The sequence below is a fragment of the Coregonus clupeaformis genome, chromosome 30 (genome assembly GCF_020615455.1).
Source record: "Coregonus clupeaformis isolate EN_2021a chromosome 30, ASM2061545v1, whole genome shotgun sequence".
Taxonomy (NCBI): Eukaryota; Metazoa; Chordata; class Actinopteri; order Salmoniformes; family Salmonidae; genus Coregonus; species Coregonus clupeaformis.
The window spans coordinates 12,346,339-12,368,257 of record NC_059221.1 but is presented as its reverse complement, the minus strand read 5'-3'; the positions used below and the strand labels follow the sequence as shown (position 1 = coordinate 12,368,257).

The 21,919-nt window shown below is 43.9% G+C and overlaps 1 protein-coding gene across 2 annotated transcripts; it reads left to right on the top strand.

Annotated features, from left to right (window-relative positions):
• The first annotated feature begins 151 nt into the window (after window positions 1–151).
• On the top strand, window positions 152–21,370 carry LOC121545890 (voltage-dependent L-type calcium channel subunit beta-4). 2 transcript variants are annotated; one of them, XM_041856786.2, is made up of 14 exons: window positions 152–218; window positions 5,407–5,526; window positions 6,138–6,260; window positions 6,570–6,691; window positions 8,544–8,593; window positions 8,972–8,991; window positions 9,425–9,505; window positions 17,169–17,227; window positions 17,388–17,488; window positions 17,760–17,911; window positions 18,258–18,353; window positions 18,541–18,711; window positions 18,937–18,998; window positions 19,350–21,370. In XM_041856786.2, the coding sequence occupies exons 1-13, from the start codon at window positions 180–182 to the stop codon at window positions 18,964–18,966; spliced, it is 1,164 nt and encodes a 387-aa protein (XP_041712720.1). In that variant the 5' UTR covers window positions 152–179; the 3' UTR covers window positions 18,967–18,998; window positions 19,350–21,370. The 2 variants fall into 2 exon arrangements, with proteins under 2 accessions (XP_041712720.1, XP_041712719.1); XM_041856785.2 differs by having other exon boundaries at window positions 19,344–21,370.
• The last annotated feature ends 549 nt before the right edge of the window (window positions 21,371–21,919 follow it).

Sequence of the window (21,919 nt, the reverse complement as noted above, 5' to 3'; positions counted from 1 at the left end):
AGGCCGAGCCTCTCTCTCTGCCTGTAACTAACGACGGGCTTGGAGGCTGGGGGGCTGGGGGAGAGAGAGGGGGAGGGGGCTGAGGAGGGGGGAGGGTGGTGAGGGGCTGGGGAGAAAAGGAGGGGAGGGGTCTGCATGTGTGAGATGGAGAGGAAGAGAGAGCAGGCAGCAGTAGAAGCATGTCCGACTCGAGCGCTACAGGACTCATCGGTAATAAGGTATTGTGTTGCTCTCTGTTGCTTTCTCTCTTTCTCTCTCTCTCTCTCTCTCTCGCTCTCTCTCTCTCTGTCTGTCTTTCTGTCTGCTCTCCGTTTCCACAATCTGGTACCTCTCTTCTAATCTAATGCTCTAATGCTCTTCTCCTCATCACTCTCCTCCTATCTCTCCTCTCCTCTGGTACCGCTCCCTCTCTCCTCTCTTCCGTGCTCTACCCCGCCTCATGTTTTCAACGTGCTCTACCTACCTCAGCAGAAAGCCTGTTCTTGTTCACTCACTCCGTCAGCATAACCCCCTCTCTTCCTCTCCTTTTCCCCTTCCTTCTTGGACATACAGGAACATTTTGTCTTTCCATCTCACCTCTCTGGACTTTGCCTGCTCCACTTTATACTTTGCATGCTGCTGTTGCTATCTTGTTTGAGATATTTTTGCTAAATACTGAGTTTGGAAACTATAAAAGGGTATCAGTTCAGTTAAAAGATATAGAATAGTACAAGTATGGCATGTCATAAGATATTTGATATATACATTTTCAAACTAAAACGTGTTATCTCAATCAACAAAAACGTGGGTTTAGAAAAACAGAATCTGAGTGACTGAATGGAAATAGGCCATGAGTATGTCTGAACTGTTATTGGGGGGAAAGTGGTGTTATAATCTATACTGAGAGAGGCTGGCTCAACTCACTGACTGACTGACTGCTATGTGTGGGGTGCCACCTCCTGGACAGACTATGTTATTGCTACTGCATGTTGCTACCTCATGTATTATTCGCTTTGGCCAAAAGAGTTGTTGCTGTCAGAGAAGAATAAGTTAAATGTGTGTGTCTGTGTGAGGGTGGTAACTACTGTCGGCTTGATGTTGAGACACCAAGGTTCTGAAAACACTGTAGCACAGTCTACCCCTGCACATTGACTCGGTACTGGTACCTCTTGTATATAGCCAAGTTATTGTTACTTATTGTGTCTTTTTTTCTTGTGTTATTATTTTTCTATTATTTCTCTTTTTTTCTCTCTGCATTATTGGGAAGGGCCAGTAAGTTAGAACTTCACTGATAAGCTAAACCTGTTGTTTACGAAGCATGTGACAAATTTGATTTGATTTGATTTATGTGAGTGTTTTACTGCTACTACCCAACGCCTGGGCTGTTATGGTAGAGCACGCGCTCTCTCTCTCTCTCTCTCTCTCTCTCTCTCTCTCTCTCTCTCTCTCTCTCTCTCTCTCTCTCTCTCTCTCTCTCTCTCTCTCTCTCTCTCTCTCTCTCTCTCTCTCTCTCTCTCTCTCTCTCTCTCTCTCTCTCTCTCTCTCTTTCTCTCACTTTCGCTCTCTCTACAACACCACATAGAGACTGTGTGTTACAGCCACACCAACTGAATGTCATCCCCTTCTAGGATCCTGTGTCTCTCCTAGTATCACATGACTGTATTGATCTGATCTCATTGTTGTGTGGTTGGCAGTGAGGTCTTAGGGTGATCTTTTAAAGCCCTGGTATGAGATATGGTGGATGTTGCAGTGATTGTTGTTATAGGCTCATGTTTCTTCGGAGGAGGAGAAGAAGAGGAGTTAAAGGTGTTGTCTCTTGCTTACAACAATGTGTCTGCACTAGAGGTACAGTAGTCTTCAGAACAACACGCTGGCTCAAGTTTTGGAAATGATCTCATTCAACTAGTGTCTGACAATAAGGAGTTCTTGGCAAAAGTGAACAACAGGTTTTGTACTGCTCAGATTCACAGACCAGAGAAGTGGAAATTGGAATATTCTAAGACAGACATATTCTGAGATTGTAATATTCTATACTCTAGCTATGATGTCGGACTGTGAGACCAGGACAGTGTCAGAGAGAGAGGGCCTTCATATCCATAGTCTATCCCTCTCTCGCTCTACCCCTCTCCCCTCCTTTCCCTCCTCTCCGATCCTCTTTCCTCTCTACTCCTCTCTCCTCCCCTCTCTCACACTCACACTCACTCTACTCTGAGGAAGCACTGGGTGGAACTTGACAGAATCTGTCTGGTGTTCCAACTTTCTGCTACTGTAAAGAGAGCAGTGGCGTGTATTCATGGATGCCAAGGGAAGCCAGGCCTCCCCCAAAAATTTACAAAAAATAAAATGTAAAAAAATAAAATAATGAATTAATTAGTCTCTCTGTGTTTTTATAATTTTCCTTCAATTCGCAAGAGGCTGAATGTATCTCACAGAAGAAATCATCAGAGCGAGTGAAACAGCGCCCCTCTGTCTCTCAATGTGTAGGCCATCTATCTGATTCTGTCTGATCCAAATGAGTATGAAATTGTTGCCGCCCGTAGCCAATCAACGTTGAGCTAAACTGAGCGAGCTCAACTGTGAATGGTTCTGGCGCACCAAAAAAAAGTGTCCAGGGAAGCCAGCTTGGATTTGGCTTCACTCCTATCAAATCCCATTGATAGGATACATCATTGACAGAAAAACTTGAATCTCGTTGTGTTGTTGTCCTCGGGTGGCTAGCTAGTCAGCTAGCAAAAATTGGCCCTTCCCCAGTGATTTTACCCACACACCGCTACTGAAAGAGAGAGACAGTAGTCTACAGTCAAAAAATAATTGATACATGAGTGGTGATTGATTGTGTAGAAGTAGAGCTGATCTCAAAGTACTGTGTAGTATTATATTGATTACATTCTTCTTTGCTCCCAGAGCCATATCTCTATCTAGGGCTCTGTGTGTAGGGCCGGATTACCGATTACACACAGGGCCCCCAACCAAAATATGTATAAAATATTTATATTTTTATATTTTTGGGGGGTTGGGGGCCCCCTGGAGGTCGGGCCCCCCAGATAGCATATGAACATGTCGGTTGGGGTCCCCCTAGAGGTCGGGCCCTCCCAGGTAGCATATACACACATCATAAGCCATGGAAAAATATGTAGAATTGCAGAAAATTTGCTTTAGAACTGCAAAAACGTATCTCAGCCTCGTGGCGAAATGTATAGAATAGCAGAAAAATGTGCTTTAAAACTGCAAAATGTTCTCACAGCCTCATGGCAAAATGTGTAGAATTGCAGGAAATTAGCTCTAAATCAGCACATTTTTCTCTCAGCCTCATGGCAAGATGTGTCAAATAACATGAGATTAGCTATAAAACTGCAGGAGGTTAGCTGTTTTCCTTTTTTGGGGTGGGGGGCCCCCTGGAGGTAGGTGCCCTGGGGCACCAGATGTGGTAGTCCGGCTCTGTCTGTATGCTCCTTTTCCACAAAAATGGATACTGTTACTGGAATAGTGTGAAGTCAAGCGTGTGTTTGCTGTGTTTTCTTCATACATATCCATGTATCTTCAATGGGAATTCATAATTCATTAACTAAGCCTATGGTATGATGCATAGACTGAGGGCATTACACCTGCATGCAGAAAGACATCTAATGTGAAACACATGCAACCATTTACTGTATTAGTCACTCCCATCCACAGCACTACTAATCATTATTATAAGGCATTATAAAGGCTCATAAATGCTTATAACAAGTTATAAAGCATTAGTATAGATGATATGTTAAAACAATATATTTTTCAGTGTATTATGTATTAGTCTCATCCGCAGCATTACTAACCAAACTGAAGTAGAGTCTTTCTTGTTAATTCTGCTTTGTTTCTTCCTGTGGTCTAAGTATCTTTAGATGCCAGCCCCTTCGGCACGCTTTGATATTTTAATGATATCCACACTGTGCTCTGGATCGCTGAATCCAGCCTTGTGCCCAAATGATTTTGGGACGAGGGGATGGGGAGAGAAGGGAGGAGACAGGTGAAAAAAGAGAAAAGCTGTTCTCTGTATCGAGCCTGCAGAAATGATTTGGGAGAGGGTAAAGGGAGGGAAGAAGGAAGAGGGAGGGGTGGAGAAAAAAGAGAGAGACAGGTGATAAAAGAGAAGGCTGCCTGCTGCTGTGCCATTGTTATTGAGCTATATTTGGAGCTATATTTGGCAGTGGTGTGTGGGTGTGTATGTGTATCAGTCTGGCATGTGACGAGTCTTCCTCTGGTGTGTGTGGGCCAGCTGGGACTGAAAGGAGACGGGGATTGGAAACCGGTGACGGTGAGTATACAACATGTTGGGTTTAGGACTGACTGAGGAGGGGGAGTATTTTTACCCATGACAGGATTGTCTGACAGTGAGCTGATACGATGAGGCAATTAGTGTCTTCTACTGTAGATGGGATGCTCTTCCTTTTACCAGGTTTCTTTCCGAAAGTGTTGAGATATTTTAATAACTTGATACATACCCTGGTTATGCTGTTCATGTCTTCAAAGTTATGGCTTTGATTGTGTGGTGACTTACTTTTGGGGGCGATATGAACTTGATAATACTGTTTAGTTTAGAAGATACAGTATGTTCAGAATAGTGTGTACTCCTTTGCGGCAAAATGTGGTTGCAGCATCTGTTGCAGCACAATCTACGGTAGACTTACTGTACATGCTACAAGGTTTCCCTTGATTCAGTTCAGTAACTAAACATTGGAACACTACCATATGTACTGCATGTTGTTGCAGTGCTCGCCTCACACACATGCTCCCCAGAGAGGACTGCTTTGGAAAGCACTAGCAGGAACTGAACAGGAACTGGAACTGCCAGTCCCAGCTAGGCAGGTCACATGAGTCCAGGGCCAGGGCCAGGGCTAGGCCAGACAGGTACCTGCAGTAGGTAAAGAGACAGAACGCGCTCATCTCAGGTACTGGAGAAGGGAGTCCACATAAAGCCATCTGATGTGAATTAATGGGTGACACAGAGAGCTTGGATTTGAATGATAGAAACGTTGTCAGTCATACAGTCGAAGTAAGTGTTTTTAGATCAAGTATCACGCTATTTTGACTTATATTCTCTTGGTCGATGATTTGAAAATGGCTATTTACGGGAAATGGGTCCTGTGTGGTGTGGTGTTTCTAACCTCCCTGTAGGCTGATTCTTTCGTTCTTCTTCTGTAAGTGTTATATGGAGGCCAATTAAATGGTGGTCCGATTTTATTTTGATGTCCATAATATATAACTATGGAGATGGTCAACTGGATGTCACTTTATATCTGATTCGGCCATTGTTCACAAAATATCTCTCTCTCTCTCTCTCTCTCTCTCTCTCTCTCTCTCTCTCTCTCTCTCTCTCTCTCTCTCTCTCTCTCTCTCTCTCTCTCTCTCTCTCTCTCTCTCTCTCTCTCTCTCTCTCTCTCCCTCTAGGGTTCAGCCGATTCCTACACTAGTAGACCCTCGAATTCCGACGTGTCCCTGGAGGACGACCCCGAGGCGTCTCGGCTTGAAGCCGAGCGCCAGGCCCAACTGCAGCTGGAGAGAGCCAAGGTAGGCAACCTCTCCTCCACCCGCTAGTCATAGAGCCAAGGTAGGCAACCTCTCCTCCACCCGCTAGTCAGAGAGCCAAGGTAGGCAACCTCTCCTCCACCCGCTAGTCATAGAGCCAAGGTAGGCAACCTCTCCTCCACCCGCTAGTCATAGAGCCAAGGTAGGCAACCTCTCCTCCACCCGCTAGTCATAGAGCCAAGGTAGGCAACCTCTCCTCCACCCGCTAGTCAGAGAGCCAAGGTAGGCAACCTCTCATCCACCCGCTAGTCATAGAGCCAAGGTAGGCAACCTCTCCTCCACCCGCTAGTCAGAGTTAGTAAGCAGAGTCAGGAGTTTAGTTAGTGAATTAGCTTGAAGCCAAACGTCAGGCCCAACTGCAGATGGAGAGAGCTAAGGTGAATTACCCTTCTTCAAGCTCTCTTCTCCCCTGCAACTATTCCTCTGATATGTTCTCAATGTGTTCTCAAGCAACTTAAAATAAGGGTTAAATATAAAAAATTAAGCAGTTATTCAGGTCCAGAGAGCCAAGGAGAGATCCCCATAGGATGGAATACTGTCAGGTCACAGCATCCTTTCGTAAACACTTTTGTGTCTCTCTCTGTCCTCCCCAGTCGAAACCGGTAGCATTTGCAGTGAAGACCAATGTGAGTTACTGTGGGGCTCTAGATGGGGACTGTCCAGTCCAAGGTGCTGCTATCAACTTTGAAACCAAAGACTTTCTACATATAAAAGAGGTGAGTGGAGTTCCGTATGCATCATCCTCAACAATCCCTGTCACTATATCACTATCACGCCATCCATCCATTATCTCCACTCTAATTACATTTATTTTCATAGTTGTTACAGTTATCTTAACCAGTAGCTATTGTAACCTAGTCCTTACACATTGACAACATGTAAGACCATAACTACGACAGGTATCTCTTTCTCTTCAGTTACTAAGACATTAGCCACATGAACCCCTGCTGCCATATTGTTGGAACAGCATTGACAGCCGTTTCATTTTGACTTGACTGATGTCCATTTTGTCTCTTTGTCTGCAGAAATACAGCAATGACTGGTGGATCGGTCGGCTGGTGAAGGAGGGGGCGGACATCACATTCATCCCCAGCCCGGTGAAACTGGAGGCCATGCGGATCAAACAGGAACAAAAACAGGCACAGAGGTCAGGGTTCATCCTCTCTCATACAGTGCATTCGGAAAGTATTCAGACCCCTTGACTTTTTCCACATTTTGTTACATTACAACCTTATTCTAAAATAGATTAAATTGTTTTTTCCCCTCATCAACCTAGAAACAATACCCCATAATGACAAAGCAAAAAATATAAAAAACAGAAATATCACATTTGCATAAGTATTCAGACCCTTTACTCAGTACTTTGTTGAAGAACCTTTGGCAGCGATTACAGCATCGAGTCTTCTTGGGTATGACACTACAAGCTTGGCACACCTGTATTTGGGGAGTTTCTCCCATTCTTCTCTGCAGATCCTCTCAAGCTCTGTCAGGTTGGATGGGGAGCGTCGCTGCACAGCTATTTACAGGTCTCTCCAGAGATGTTTGATCGGGTTCAAGTCTGGGCTCTGGCTGGCCCACTCAAGGACATTCAGAGACTTGTCCCGAAGCCACTCCTGCGTTGTCTTGGCTGTGTGCTTAGGGTCGTTGTCCTGTTGGAAGGGGAACCTTTGCCCCAGTCTGAGGTCCTGAGCACTCTGGAGCAGGTTTTCATCAAGGATCTCTCTGTACTTTGCTCTGTTCATCTTTCCCTCGATCCTGACTAGTCTCCCAGTCCCTGCAGCTGAAAAACATCCCCACAGCATGATGCTGCCACCACCAAGCTTCACCATGGGGATGGTGCCAGGTTTCCTCCAGACGTGACGCTTGGCATTCAGGCCAAAGAGTTCAATCTTGGTTTCATCAGACCAGAGGATCTTGTTTCTCATGGTCTAAGAGTCCTTTAGGTGCCTTTTGGCAAACTCCAAGCGGGCTGTCATGTACATTTTACTGAGGAGTGGCTTCCGCCTGGCTTCCGTCTGGCCACCTGATTGGTGGAGTGCTGCAGAGATGGATGTCCTTCTTGAGCTCTGTCAGAGTGACCATCGGGTTCTTGGTCACCTCCCTGACCAAGTCCCTTCTCCCCAATTGCTCAGTTTGGCCGGGCGGCCAGCTCTAGGAAGAGTCTTGGTGGTTCCAAACGTCTTCCATTTAAGAATGATGGAGGTCACTGTGTTCTTGAGGATCTTCAATGCTGCAGAATGTTTTTTGGTACCCTTCCCCAGATCTGTGCCTTGACACAATTTTGCTCTGACATGCACTGTCAACTGTGGGACCTTATATAGACAGGTGTGTGGCTTTCCAAATCATGTCCAATCAATATAATTTACCACAGGTGGACTCCAATCAATGGAAACAGGATGCACCTGAGCTCAATTTCGAGTCTCATAGCAAACGGTCTGAATACTTATGTAAATAAGGTATTTCAGTTTTTTTAAATACATTTGCAAAACGTTCTAAAAACCTGTTTTCGCTTTGTCATTATGGGGTTTGTGTGTAGATTGATGAGGATTTTAAAAAACTATTTTAGAATAAGGCTGTAACGTAACAAAATGTGGAAAAGGGGAAGGGGTCTGAATACCTTCCGAATGCATCCCCTTGCTACATCCAAAGTCTCTTTCTCAGTAGTCTTTCCTTGATTCCTTGTATCCTCTTCTCCTACCCTCTCCATGCCTCCTCCTCAAAACATCAGCAAATGTCCTTGAATGTCAGCGGGAAGCACAGTTGGTAGCTCAGTTGGTAGAGCATGGTGATTGCAATGCCAGTGGGTTCAATTCATGGGACTACCCTTAGGTAAAATGAATGCACGCATGATGTAAGTCGCTTTGGCTAAAAGCGTCTGCTAAATGGCATATATTTATTATATTATGTTAAGCAAGGAGAGGATTCAAGGAAAGATAACACTGCTTGTATAGTCCTTGAATCCTCATCTTGTTCTCATGCACCATGTTGTTGTCCTATAGGAAAGCAGCGAACACATCGTCCGGCTGGAGGTCAACACCACCATCTGCAGGTGAGTGACTGCTGTGGGTGATTGACCTCCCGCTTCTTTCTCATACCAGATTTATGTAAAGTGATGCCAAAAAAAATGTCCATCATGGATGGACAATAAAATCCTATACTATTCTTTGTAGCAAAGCCTGTTTATTCGTTAGAATCAACCATGTGCAGTATCCAGAGTTGAGGCCGTCTCCATTTGAATTAAGTCAATTTAGGAAGGATGCTGAAATTCAGATTCCAACCCTGATAGTGTTGCTGCTTTTTACTGGATGAATGGGGCTTAAAGGGAGCCGCAGGATATCCTATTTTCAGACACTATACCATCTGCTCTCCATAAATAGACATGCGTATTAGCTTTCATGCTAAATCTGTTTTCTCTTGTTTTTACAAGCCAAACAGAAGCAAAAGCAGGTATGTTGGTAATGCAGGTTATTCTACTGTGTGTCAGATCTAGTAATAACAATGGTACCCCCTTTATATAGCCTCCTTATTGTTATTCTATTGTGTCACTTTTTTTTTGCTACTTTTATTTAAAAAATGTACTTTAGTTTATTTAGTAAATCTTTTCTTAACTCTTTATTTTTCTTAAAACTGCATTGTTGGTTAAGGGCTAGTTAGTAAGCAGTTCACGATATTCGGCACATGACAATTGTTGTATTCGGCACGTGACCATTTTTTTTTTTTGATTGATGTGTAAAATACTCTACTCCACTGTCTTTTGTTCTTATTTGATTACACGTTGGTAGATGCTAGTCTCAATGACTGGGGGGTTAAAACTCAGGGCTCTAGTATGCTCTTTAAAGTATATGTTGTTCCAATCCCAGTGTATGTGTCTCCTGTTTAGACAGAACATCTCCCACCCTATGATGTTGTTCCCTCCATGAGGCCGGTTGTATTGGTGGGGCCCTCCCTGAAAGGCTATGAGGTGAGAAGCTGGTCGATACACACGCACGCAAGTACGCATGCACGCACACACACACACGCATACACACCCGCACAGAGACGCAAAAGTATGCATGCACACGCACACAGACAGAGACACACATGCACATACACACACACACACACACACACACACACACAAACTTCCCTTCCATTAGCCCATTAGGCCAACCCCATAAACGTATTATGATCAAATTACACTACATTATGATATAGTAACATTATGAATCATGTGCTGCCCACTCACAATCACATAGAAAATCACCAAGTAGCCTATGTGTTATTGTCAGGACTTCCTCCGAAGCTGACTCCCCTCCTTGTTCGGGCAGGCTTCGGCGTTCGTCATCACCGGCCTTCTAGCCACTGCCGCTCCTCATCTCATCATTCCATTTGTTTTGTCTTGTTTTTACACACACCTGGTTCATATCCCCTCATCAGTACCTGTATAAGTATTCCCTCTGCCCCCCATGTCTTTGTGTGGGTAGGGTTCGGGTGAACTTGTGGAGTTGCGTCATGTTGTCAAAAATAATTTGCTCGGCGAGGAGAATTTGCAAGGTGCTGAGGGGGAACTGCCAAATGGGAGAGCCTCGTAAATGGCGTCCCTTGAGAAAGCAAGAAACAGATGTGTATCAGGAGAAGTGCAGTATTATCATAAGGAGACGTATACTTGGATGACGGAGGAGGAATGGAGGGAAAAAGAGAGGCAGAGGAGGTCTAAGAGAGAGAGGGAGGAAGAGGGTGAGCTTGAGTCAGTAAAAAATGGTGGAAAAAAGGGACAAGGTTTGTTAAAGAAGAATGGTAGAAAATGTAAGCAAAGTGAGCTGAAGACAGGAGGAGAAATGGAAGTGAATGAGGGTGAAGTATCGGAGCCCGAGGCTTGCACAGAGGGTCAAGATAAAGATGAGTCTGTAACAGTAGGAGTGAAGTTGTTAGAAAAAGTGGACCCTTGCCTTTTGGCTGATCCATTTGTGGTTTCAGGATGGGTGAAAAAAGCGTTGGGTATAGTGGAATCGGTGAGGGTAACCAGAAGTGGTCAAGTGATAATTGTTTGTGTTTCTGTTGGTCAGAGGGAGAAGGCGCTCAGAGTTAAACAAATGGGGGAAATAATTGTGAATTGTTTCGCTCTCAAGAAAAGGGCACCATTGAAAGGAATGATTACTGGGGTAGCAGTAAATGTAAAAGTTGACCAACTGAAGGGGAAGATTCCCGGTGTTTGTGATGCTCGTCATTTGGTGCGACGCAAACAGGGTGGCGAGAGTGGGGAAACAGAAGAGTCATTGTCTGTTCTTTTGAGTTTTGAAGTTGAGTCTTTGCCTGACAAAGTGAAGTTAGGATATATAAGTTATCCTGTACGAGCTTATGTGCCGAATACATTACGATGTTACAGGTGTCAAACTTATGGGCATGTGGCAGCAGTGTGTAGGAGGGAGGTTCCAAGGTGTGAGAAGTGTGCAGAAGGGCATGAGACAAAGGAATATGTAGCATTGGGGAAAGTAGTGGTATGTGCTAATTGTAGGGGTGCCCATGGGGCTGGGGATCAGAAATGTCCCGTGCGAGAGACGCAGGTTGAGGTTTCCAGGGTAAGAGTAGTGAAGAAGTTGTCATATGCTGAGGCAGTGAAGAAAGTAGAGGAAGATGGGTCAAGGGGGAGGAGTGGTGAGAGTAGTAGATATGTACGAGTACAGAGGGATAGGCCAACAAGTTATATATGTTTCAGTAAGATTGGATTTTTAGCATTTATAGCAATGGTTATTCATTGTACTGCAGGGATGGAACGTAAGTCGAAGAAAATTGAGGTTGTGGTGGCAGCTGAAGAGAGGTATTTGGGTGTGCGAGACTTGACATCAGAAGAGTTACAGGGAGTGTTAAGTGGTGATGTCCCATCATTTCAGTTGTACTCCAGTTTAGTAGGTGGCGGTAATGCAACAAATTGGATGCCAACCGCCGTTAAACCTCATCGAAGAAGAAGAAGAAGCTGTCTTTGTGTGTGATTGTTTATTGTGGAGGTGACGATAGCTCGGTGGAGCTTTATATATTTGTATTGCCGGGATATTTTACCTGTGCTTTGTTTTCTCCAGTGCGCCGTTATACCACACTGTAGTGTTTTACGCATTTGCTGCGTACCGCTGTATTTGCCGAATAAACCATTTATTCTGTGATTACCCCCTCCTGCGCCTGACTCCGTCCAAATCACCCGCTACACTTATACTGTACATGCCCAATACAGAATATAAAATATGATGTGTAGGCTGTGTAAGGGATATAATGCATGTTATTTGACTGTAATGATACTGCATGTTATTTGACTGTAATGAGCTTGACTTAGTTTGAGCCTAACAAACGAGTCTGCTCAACAATAAGGCATATCATTAGATTAAATCTCTCTCTGCTTTAACATTTTCACTCTGCCTCTCTGCCACCCTCTCTCTCTCATGTGTGACTGCGGCGGCTGAGAGCTGTTTGTTTTGTGTGTCTGTGAAATATTTATGCATTTCTCTTGTGATGTGCTTTGGGGATGCTCCGGAGGCATACGTCAGCCATTTCTCTCTCCCTCCCTCTCCCTCTCTCTCTCTCTCTCTCTCTCTCTCTCTCTCTCTCTCTCTCTCTCTCTCTCTCTCTCTCTCTCTCTCTCTCTCTCTCTCTCTCTCTCTCTCTCTCTCTCTCTCTCTCTCTCTCTCTCTCTCTCTCCCTCTTTCCTTCTCTCCCTCCCTCTCTACTCTCTCTCTATCCCCTCTCTCTCTCCCTCTCTTTCACTCTCTCCCTCTCCGAGACAGCAGGGAAGTTGCAGCAGTATGAGTTCTTGGTTTTATCCCCTATTTCAGAAGACATATATTTTATTTTTATAGACTGCCTCGCCACACACACACACACACACACACACACACACACACACACTCACACAGGCTGGGCTAGGCAAAGGTTTCTCTCTCTGCTCCTGGGCAGAGATGATCACTTTCTAAGCCCCACTGCCACAGTCAGACTAACACGTCTTCAGTGAGATGGAAAGAAAGGAACAGTCAGACCCATGTTGTCTACGTCCTATAGTTACACAAACAGACCACACACATAGTTCTGTCCTTATTTGAGAGAGAGAGAGAGAGAGAGAGAGAGAGAGAGAGAGAGAGAGAGAGAGAGAGAGAGAAGAGAGAGGAGAGAGAGAGAATCAGATATAAAGTGACATCCAGTTGACCATCTCCATAGTTATTTATTATGGACATCAAAATAAAATCGGACCACCATTTAATTGGCCTTAATAAAACGCTTACAGAATTTCCACATGGACGGGGATATTGGAAATGTAAACAAAGCCTATTGGATGACAATTTGTTCTTAACTAAGACAAAATCATTAATAATTGACTTTTTTTCTACACAACATAGGTACAGCAGATCCCCTTATTGTATGGGACACTTTTACATGTACTTTTAGAGGCCATTAAATACAATACTCATCATTAAAACAAAATCAGTTTAGGTCAAAAGAGATTAGACTAATAATGGAAATAGAGGAACCTGGAATTAAAATTGATTTTTGGGGGGTTTGTATCATTTGATTTACACAACATGCCTACCACTGAAGATGCAAAATATATTTTGTTGTGAAACAAACAAGACTAAGACAAAAAAACTAAAACTTGAGCGTGCATAACTATTCACCTCCCCCAAAGTCAATAATTTGTAGAGCCACCTTTTGCAGCAATTACAGCTGCAAGTCTCTTGGGGTATGTCTCTATAAGGTTGGCACATCTAGCCACTGGGATTTTTGCCCATTCTTCAAGGCAAAACTGCTCCAGCTCTTTAAAGTTGGATGGGTTCCGCTGGTATACAGCAATCTTTAAGTCATACCACAGATTCTCAATTGGATTGAGGTCTGGGCTTTGACTAGGCCATTCCAAGACATTTAAATGTTTCCCCTTAAACCACTCAAGTGTTGCTTTAGCAGTATGCTTAGGGTCATTGTCCTGCTGGAAGGTGAACCTCCGTCCCAGTCTCAAATCTCTGGAAGACTGAAACAGTTTTCCCTCAATAATTTCCCTGTATTTAGTGCCATCCATGATTCCTTCAATTCTGACCAGTTTCCCAGTCCCTGCCGATGAAAAACATCCCCACAGCATGATGCTGCCACCACCATGCTTCACCATGCTTCACTGGTGTTCTCGGGGTGATGAGAGGTGTTGGGTTTGTGCCAGACATAGCGTTTTCCTTGATGGCCAAAAAGCTCAATTTTTGACTTATCTGGCCAGAGTACCTTCTTCCATATGTTTTGGGAGTCTCCCACATGCCTTTTGGCAAACACCGAACGTGTTTGCTTATTTTTTTCTTTAAGCAATGGCTATTTCCTGGCCACTCTTCCGTAAAGCCCAGCTCTGTGGAGTGTAAGGCTTAAAGTGGTCCTATGGACAGATACTCCAATCTCCGCTGTGGAGCTTTGCAGCTCCTTATCTTTGGTCTCTTTGTTGCCTCTCTGATTAATGCCCTCCTTGCCTGGTCTGTGAGTTTTGGTGGGCGGCCCTCTCATGGCAGGTTTGTTGTGGTGCCATATTCTTTCCATTTTTTGAATAATGGATTTAATGGTGCTCCGTGGGATGTTCAAAGTTTCCAACCCTGGTCTGTACTTCTCCACAACGTTGTCCCTGACCTGTTTGGAGAGCTCCTTGGTCTTCATGGTGCTGCTTGCTTGGTGGTGCCCCTTGCTTAGTGGTGTTGCAGACTATGGGGCCTTTCAGAACAGGTGTATATATACTGAGATCATGTGACAGATCATGTGACACTTAGATTTCACACAGGTGGACTTTATTTAACTAATTATGTGACTTCTGAAGGTAATTGGTTGCACCAAATCTTATTCAGGGGCTTCATAGCAAAGGGGGTGAATACATATGCACACACCACTTTTCCGTTATTTATTTTTATCCATTTCAATTACAGGTTGTAATGCAACATAATAGGAAAAATGCCAAAGGGGATGAATACTTTTGCAAGGCACTGTAGGGGAGAGTAAACAGAAGATAGCCCTATTTTTGTAAAATACCAAGTCCATATTATGGCAATAACAGCTCAAATAAGAAAAGACAAATGACAGTCCATAAATACTTTAAGATATGAAGGTCAGTCAATACGGAAAATTTCAAGAACTTTGAAAGTTTCTTCAAGTGCAGTCGCAAAAACCATCAAGCGCTATGATGAAACTGGCTCTCATGAGGACCACCACAGGAATGGAAGACCCAGAGTTACCTCTGCTGCAGAGGATAAGATCATTAGAGTTACCAGCCTCAGAAATTGCAGCCCAAATAAATGCTTCACAGAGTTCAAGTAACAGACACATCTCAACATCAACTGTTCAGAGGAGACTGTGTGAATCAGGCCTTCATGGTCGAATTGCTGCAAAGAAACCACCACTAAAGGACAAATAAGAAGAAGAGACTTGCTTGGGCCAAGAAACACGAGCAATGGACATTAGACCTGTGGAAATGTGTCCTTTGGTCTGGAGTCCAAATTTGAGATTTTTGGTTCCAACCACCGTGTCTTTGTGAGACACGTGTGGGTGAACGGATGATCTCCGCATGTGTATTTCCCACCGTAAAGCATGGAGGAGCAGGTGTGATGGTGTGGGGGTGCTTTGCTGGTGACACTGTCAGTGATTTATTTAGAATTCAAGGCACACTGAACCAGCATGGCTACCACGGCATTCTACAGCGATACGCCATCCCATCTGGTTTGGGCTTGGTGGGACTATCATTTGTTTTTCAACAGGACAATGACCCAACACACCTCCAGGCTGTGTAAGGGCTATTTGACCAAGAAGGAGAGTGATGGAGTGCTGCATCAGATGACCTGGCCTCCATAATCCCCCGATCTCAACCAAATTGAGATGGTTTGGGATGAGTCAGACCGCAGAGTGAAGGAAAAGCTGCCAACAAGTGCTCAGCATATGTGGGAACTCCTTCAAGACTGTTGGAAAAGCATTCCAGGTGAAGCTGGTTGAGAGAATGCCAAGAGTGTGCAAAGCTGTCATCAAGGCAAAGGGTGGCTATTTTAAGAATCTCAAATATAAAATATATGTTGATTTGTTTAACAGTTTTTTTTTACTACATGATTCCATATGTGTTATTTCATAGTTTTGATGTCTTTACTATTATTCTACAATGTAGAAAATAGTCAAAATAAAGAAAAACCATTGGATGAGTAGGTGTGTCCAAACTTTTAACTGGTACTGTGTATATGGGGCATACAACAATCTCAGCTCTGTAGATTTTGCTGCGAAGAGACATATTCACTAGATCATTTATTCTGGTATTGCCCCTATGTAGCTTGTTTCTGGTCACAGGTTTAGGAATGGTTAAAAAAACACAACATTTACATAAAATTAACCTTACAAAAAGCAGTTTTAGGTGATTTTGAAAGCCATATTCAATCAATCTCCCGAGTGGCGCAGCGGTCTAAGGCACTGCATCTCAGTGCTTGAGGCGTCACTACAGACCCCCTGGTTCGATTCCAGGCTGTATCACAAACGGCCGTGATTGGGAGTCCCATAGGGCGGCGCACAATTGGCCCAGCGTCGTCCGGGTTTGGCCGGTGTAGGCCGTCATTGTAAATAAGAATTTGTTCTTAACTGACTTGCCTAGTTAAATAAAGGTCAAAAATAATAATAAAATAGAAAAAAGGGAACAAAATAAACAAAAACAAAATATTAAGGACAGAAATATCAATAATATAATAATACTCGTCGGAAAGGTTTTCATCTTTAGCTCACAATCTGTGGATACTATGCAATTAGAAAGGTTCAAAATTAATGTAAAACATCACAGCACAATTGACAAATATATGGCACATGGAAACCAAACGAGGGTGGTCTATGGTGATAGGTGGGATGGGCTGAGAGTGGCTGAGGGGTGGGATTAAAGAGTTTATGTTCGGTAATGTATTATTGTTATGTGATTGCTGTATTTAAAAGTACCATGTATGTAAAATGAATGTATACTGTATGTAGCAGAAAAGCTGTTAAAACGTTTTATTTAAATATGTGTGGCGGATGGGTTAATAAAAAACACATCCAGTTGACCAATCATATGGTTCACTGCAGCTCTGCAGTCAGTGGGGGGTGGTAAGTGCGTTGGTGTGGTCAGGAGGGTGATGTGTTCAGGAAGTGTCCATGCACTCAGCATTTGAAGGCCTGTAGACCAGTGTCTGTGATGTCACCGATAACGTGCTCTGGAAGACTATGTGTAGGAAGCTTCTGTCCATGGAGCGTGTTGTGGCGACTGGTAGTTTTGACTAGATAGTATACAGTTTATGTCAGAATTGACCAGAATTGACTTTTCATGGCAGGTTAGGAGAACTTACGCAGCAGGTTAGGATAATTAACGTAGCAGGTTAGGATAATTTGGAAAGGGGTGGGGGGGGGGTACTAAGCTGACATATGGAATTGTTTTAAGATGGTCATAGCATGGATCATTTAGCTATTTGATTTTGAATGTTAGCTAAATTGTCAGAGGCGCTCTTGTATTGTTATATCACCAAAATGTCAAGAATAAGGGCGCTAACAGGACGTCCATTCTAAAACCTCAATGACTCTGGCCATGACCATTCAGGGTTCAGTGCGCTCTACGTTCCTAACCAATTATCATCCTCGCCTCTGTCTCCCAGGTAACGGACATGATGCAGAAGGCCCTGTTTGACTTCCTGAAACACAGGTTTGATGGGAGGTGGGTACAGCCAGAACCACTACGGAATAAGTTGTCAAATTGTTTTGTGAAAATCCTTGGTGATTTTGAATGCAGTGTATCTGCTTGTGTGGCTGGAATTGTATTCTTAAATAGTCAAATTAAATAGAATCTATCCATTTACATGTATCAATATTTTCAGAATCTCTATCACGCGGGTGACTGCTGATCTGTCATTGGCTAAAAGGTCTGTACTGAACAAGAAGGCCATCATGGAAAGGTCCAATGCACGCTCCAGTCTAGGTGAGTAGAGGAGGACTTGTCCTGCATCCCTCATCAGCTTTAATTAGTGAAATTCTGGAGCTTTCAAATGTTCATCTTCATTTTGGGTCTGGAATAACCCTCAGTCAGTCCTGAGTACATCGTTTAGACAGTTGTGTTGATGGTTGGACCGACATCACTCAGGACCGATATTACACTTTCTCTTCTCTCTTCTCTGTACTTACTGTGCCTTCTGTTGTTCTGTTGGTCTGTCCTACCTGACTGTAATTCTCTCTGTGTGTTGGGGTGGTAGCTGAGGTCCAGAGTGAGATTGAGAGGATCTTTGAGCTGGCTAAGACCCTGCAGCTTGTAGTTCTGGATGCAGACACCATCAACCACCCAACACAGCTCCTCAAAACATCCCTGGCTCCTATCATCGTTTATGTTAAGGTGTCCTCTCCAAAGGTAAGGACTGATCCACTACCAGCACACTGTCAGTCAGTTAGTCAGCAAGACAGCCAGTCAGCCAGTCTGCCAGCCAGCCAGCTAGTCAGCTAGCCAGTCAGCCAGTCTGCCAGCCAGCCAGCTAGTCAGCTAGCCAGTCAGCCAGTCTGCCAGACAGTCAGTCAGCCAGTTAGCCAGCCAGCCAGCCAGCCAGCCAGCTAGTCAGCTAGTCAGTCAACCAGTCTGCCAGACAGTCAGTCAGCCAGTTAGCCAGCCAGCCAGCTAGTCAGCCAGCCAGCTAGATAGCCTGACAGTCTGCCAGCCAGTCAGCCAGCCAGTCAGTTAATCTTTTTTTCCCTTCTCCCAGGTTCTTCAGAGGCTCATCAAATCTCGAGGGAAATCTCAAAGTAAACACCTCAATGTACAGATGATGGCAGGAGACAAACTAGCACAGTGTCCACCCGTATGTAATGAAAATAATACTTATATATTTATTTCCATTGTACAACAATCACAAAGTGTACGTTACTCTGTCTATCCACTCTAATGGAATACGTACACTCACCAGTTAGGGGTGTTAGTAGTATTCCCTTGACGTTTACCGTTTAGATATAGTGTTAATTTGAGTTGCCATCTATCTCATCTCTTAGGAGATGTTTGATGTGATCCTGGATGAAAACCAGCTGGAGGATGCATGTGAACACCTGGCAGAGTACCTGGACATCTACTGGCGTGCCACTCACCTGCCCTGCTCCACCCCCCTCAACCCCCTATTGGACCAGAGCGTGGTCACCCCGCCCTCTGCTAACTCCAGCCAACAGGTGAGCTCCTCTCGGCATGGTGTGTGATGACCAATAGGTTCCATGCATGTCTTTTTTGCAATTGTGCTGTGCATCTTATTAATGCGGTTCCTGAGATGCTCAATTGTGCAGCGCGACTGTAAAAACAATATGACTTTGAATGCCACCAAATAATCTGGCCCTGGATCTGTGGTCATTCTGCTGCTTGCTATTCTCTCATTCATCCTTGTCTTTCTGTGTTTTCAGTTCTCAGAGACTCAAGAGTTAATAGAATGATCACTACCTAGCTACCACAGACACGGACCTGGGTGAGTAGGACCCTCCAGTCACTAACCCTCCCTACACTCTTCGAAAAAAAGCTGCTATCTTCAACCTAAAAGGGTTCTTCGGCTGTCCCCATAGGAAAACCCTTTGAATAACCCTTTTTGGTTCCAGGTAGAACTCTTTTGGGTTCCATGTAGAACCCTTTCCACAGAGGGTTCTACATGGAATCCAAAAGGGTTCTACCTGGAACCAAAAAGTGTTATACTTGGAACCAAAAAGGGTTCTCCTATGGAGACAGCCGAAGAACCCTTTTGGAACCTTTTTTTCGAAGAGTGTACAATTTTTCTTTATTCTATTCTACTCTATTTTATTCTGTTTTATTCTATAAGGAGCAGCCACTGCTGTGGTTCAGAGGTAAGGGGTCAGAAGTCCGAGGTCACCGGGGTGTCACGGGGGGACCAGGGGTCGGCAGCTTTCCTTCCTTCTGGATAGGCACCATCTCCACAGGCCTGCCCCTCTCTATCCTGGAGAGGTGGAAGGAGGATGATGACAGGGGGACAGGGCAGCTTGCATCTAAGAGAGACAGCGGAGAAGGAGTTTGAGGAGCAGTAAGAGGAGCATGACAAGGAGGAAGAAGAAGAGGAGAACACCCCCCGATAAAGACGGACCCCCACCTCCACGCTGCCCCCTGCTGGAGAGTCCTCCCAGAGGCTCCTGACTGCTCCCACAGCCACATGATGCTTCTCAGGGCCACGCACTGCAACAGCACGCAACGGGAACACAAACCAGCGCAGCGACCAGACCAAACCCAGACCAAACCCTCTCACCCCTTACATCCCCAAACCTCACTCTTCGCCCCGAGCCTAACCCTCCCCACTATTAGCACTCAAAACAACTTAGCGATACAACCCAAACAGTTATGTACAACCCAAACTTTTACCACTGAACCAGCCCATGTGTTTCCGCTAAGGGCAGGCCTTTCCAGACACAGATGGGTTGGTCCAGCTCTGGTCTGGTCATAGACAGTTCACATGCTGAAACAACAAGTGTAATCTAATGCTTAATAATGCTTAGACTGTTGCATAGCGTGGCATACGTCTCTCCCAAAATCACTGTCCAATCTGAATTTATGAATGTGCGTACAGTACAGTACAGTACAGTAGCCCCCCACAATCAACAACTACTCTCTTTAAAGCTCTAAGGTTTCTTAAGCTTTCTAAAGATGTACTGAGGAACATGGCAATGAAAGACACTGACATATCTCCCATATTACAGACCATTTCTGTATGTCTTCCGCCACCGCAAATGTCTGTGAGTCGCGATTTAAAGATTTGACCAAATGATTTGCTGTAATTAGGGCACACTGGGCAGTAGCAGAGTGCACCACTGTGTTCAGTCGTGTTCAGGAACCTGGTCAGTACCGTATGTAATGATCTTACCGTTCTCCTTCTTTATTGCTTGCTTTCTCTTGCTTGATAGCGTGTTTTTTTCCTGGCCTGTTTTGTATTGTGTTCCCATAACAGACTGGTATTTGTAGGCCTTATATAGTGACACAGAGGAATAAAGCATGCATGAATCAAAGCACATCAAAGCACATTATCAAAGCACAGACTTGCACATTGCCATCTACAACTCTTGTGTATCTTTATCATGTTTCAACAGAATGTATCAACAGAAGGTCAGAGTAGCTTGTCATTAAATCCACCAATCAGATCGCAGACAGGGACCCAGATAGGAGGAGTCAGACCACACACAGGTTTGCTTGTTATTTTTATTTATTTTTATGACCAAAAACATCATCAGTACATTAGGAGATACATTAACCATTTGTAAATTCCAAACATTTAGTCAACACAGAAAAACCCTCCCCAAAACCAATTCCAGTTTCTCCTGAATGTATTATTGCATGCCTTATCACTGTACAGTCCACATTATAGGACTTTACTGTACCTTTCCTCCCACTGTTCAACTTGTCAGGATCCAACCTGCTCTGTCTCCTCAGACACTACATTACACTCTATATATATATATATATTGTTGATTAGCACTTCTGATAACAAGTTCCGTTTATGTTCTGATAACAAGTTCAGTTTAAGTTCTGATAAAAAAAAGTTAAGTTAAAGTCCCAGTGCTTCAATGATGACTAGCCTATAAAGCCTATGCTTCCACAATAATTCAGTTCTCATGAATTATGACGTAAATCTACCTATTCACCTATTCCACTGTTATCAAAACTTGTCCATAACACTTCCTGTTTTTCTTTTGTTGGGAGCGAGGGACCTCTAGTGTTGGGCTTGTGTCATGACACCTGAAGTGACATGTTACTGAATGTCATCCAATGTAAAACCATCGCCAAATGTCAACTCATGTATCTGAATAAAAGAGGTCTATTCGCTAGTGATAGCGCTCTGCTTGAGGACAAGGATAATGATGATATGTTACCAATATGTAGATCAAAAACTATTTTTATAAGCTTCCAACCCTTACAGGAGCTACATGTAAATGTTTCACATTGTAGTAATGCATACCTGAAGCTTTCCCGAGCAAACAAGACCTTAAAGCACAGAGCAGGGTGCATCTCACTATAGAAAAACACTCACATGCCATTAATTGATAATTATTGCTATAGCATTACAAAACTGTATATGAATTACATGAATTACTACCACAGTTATTTAATCAAATGTATGTGCATGACATATCATATTTAGTAGAAGGACATATTTATTTTACAAGTAGAAGGGCTTTGCAGGATCATAGTCAGTCACTCAAGCTTTTCACATCTCATTCTGAAGAGAAAATGAACTGATGACTTGGTTAGCCAATTAATTACATGATGTATGCACTGTATCATCACTTACTTGTATTGTATAATTCATATTCATTCTCAGTTCTTCCTCAGTAATAACAAGGTGCACGAAATCTATAAATATTGACAGAAAATCATCTGGAAAATGTACTGTAG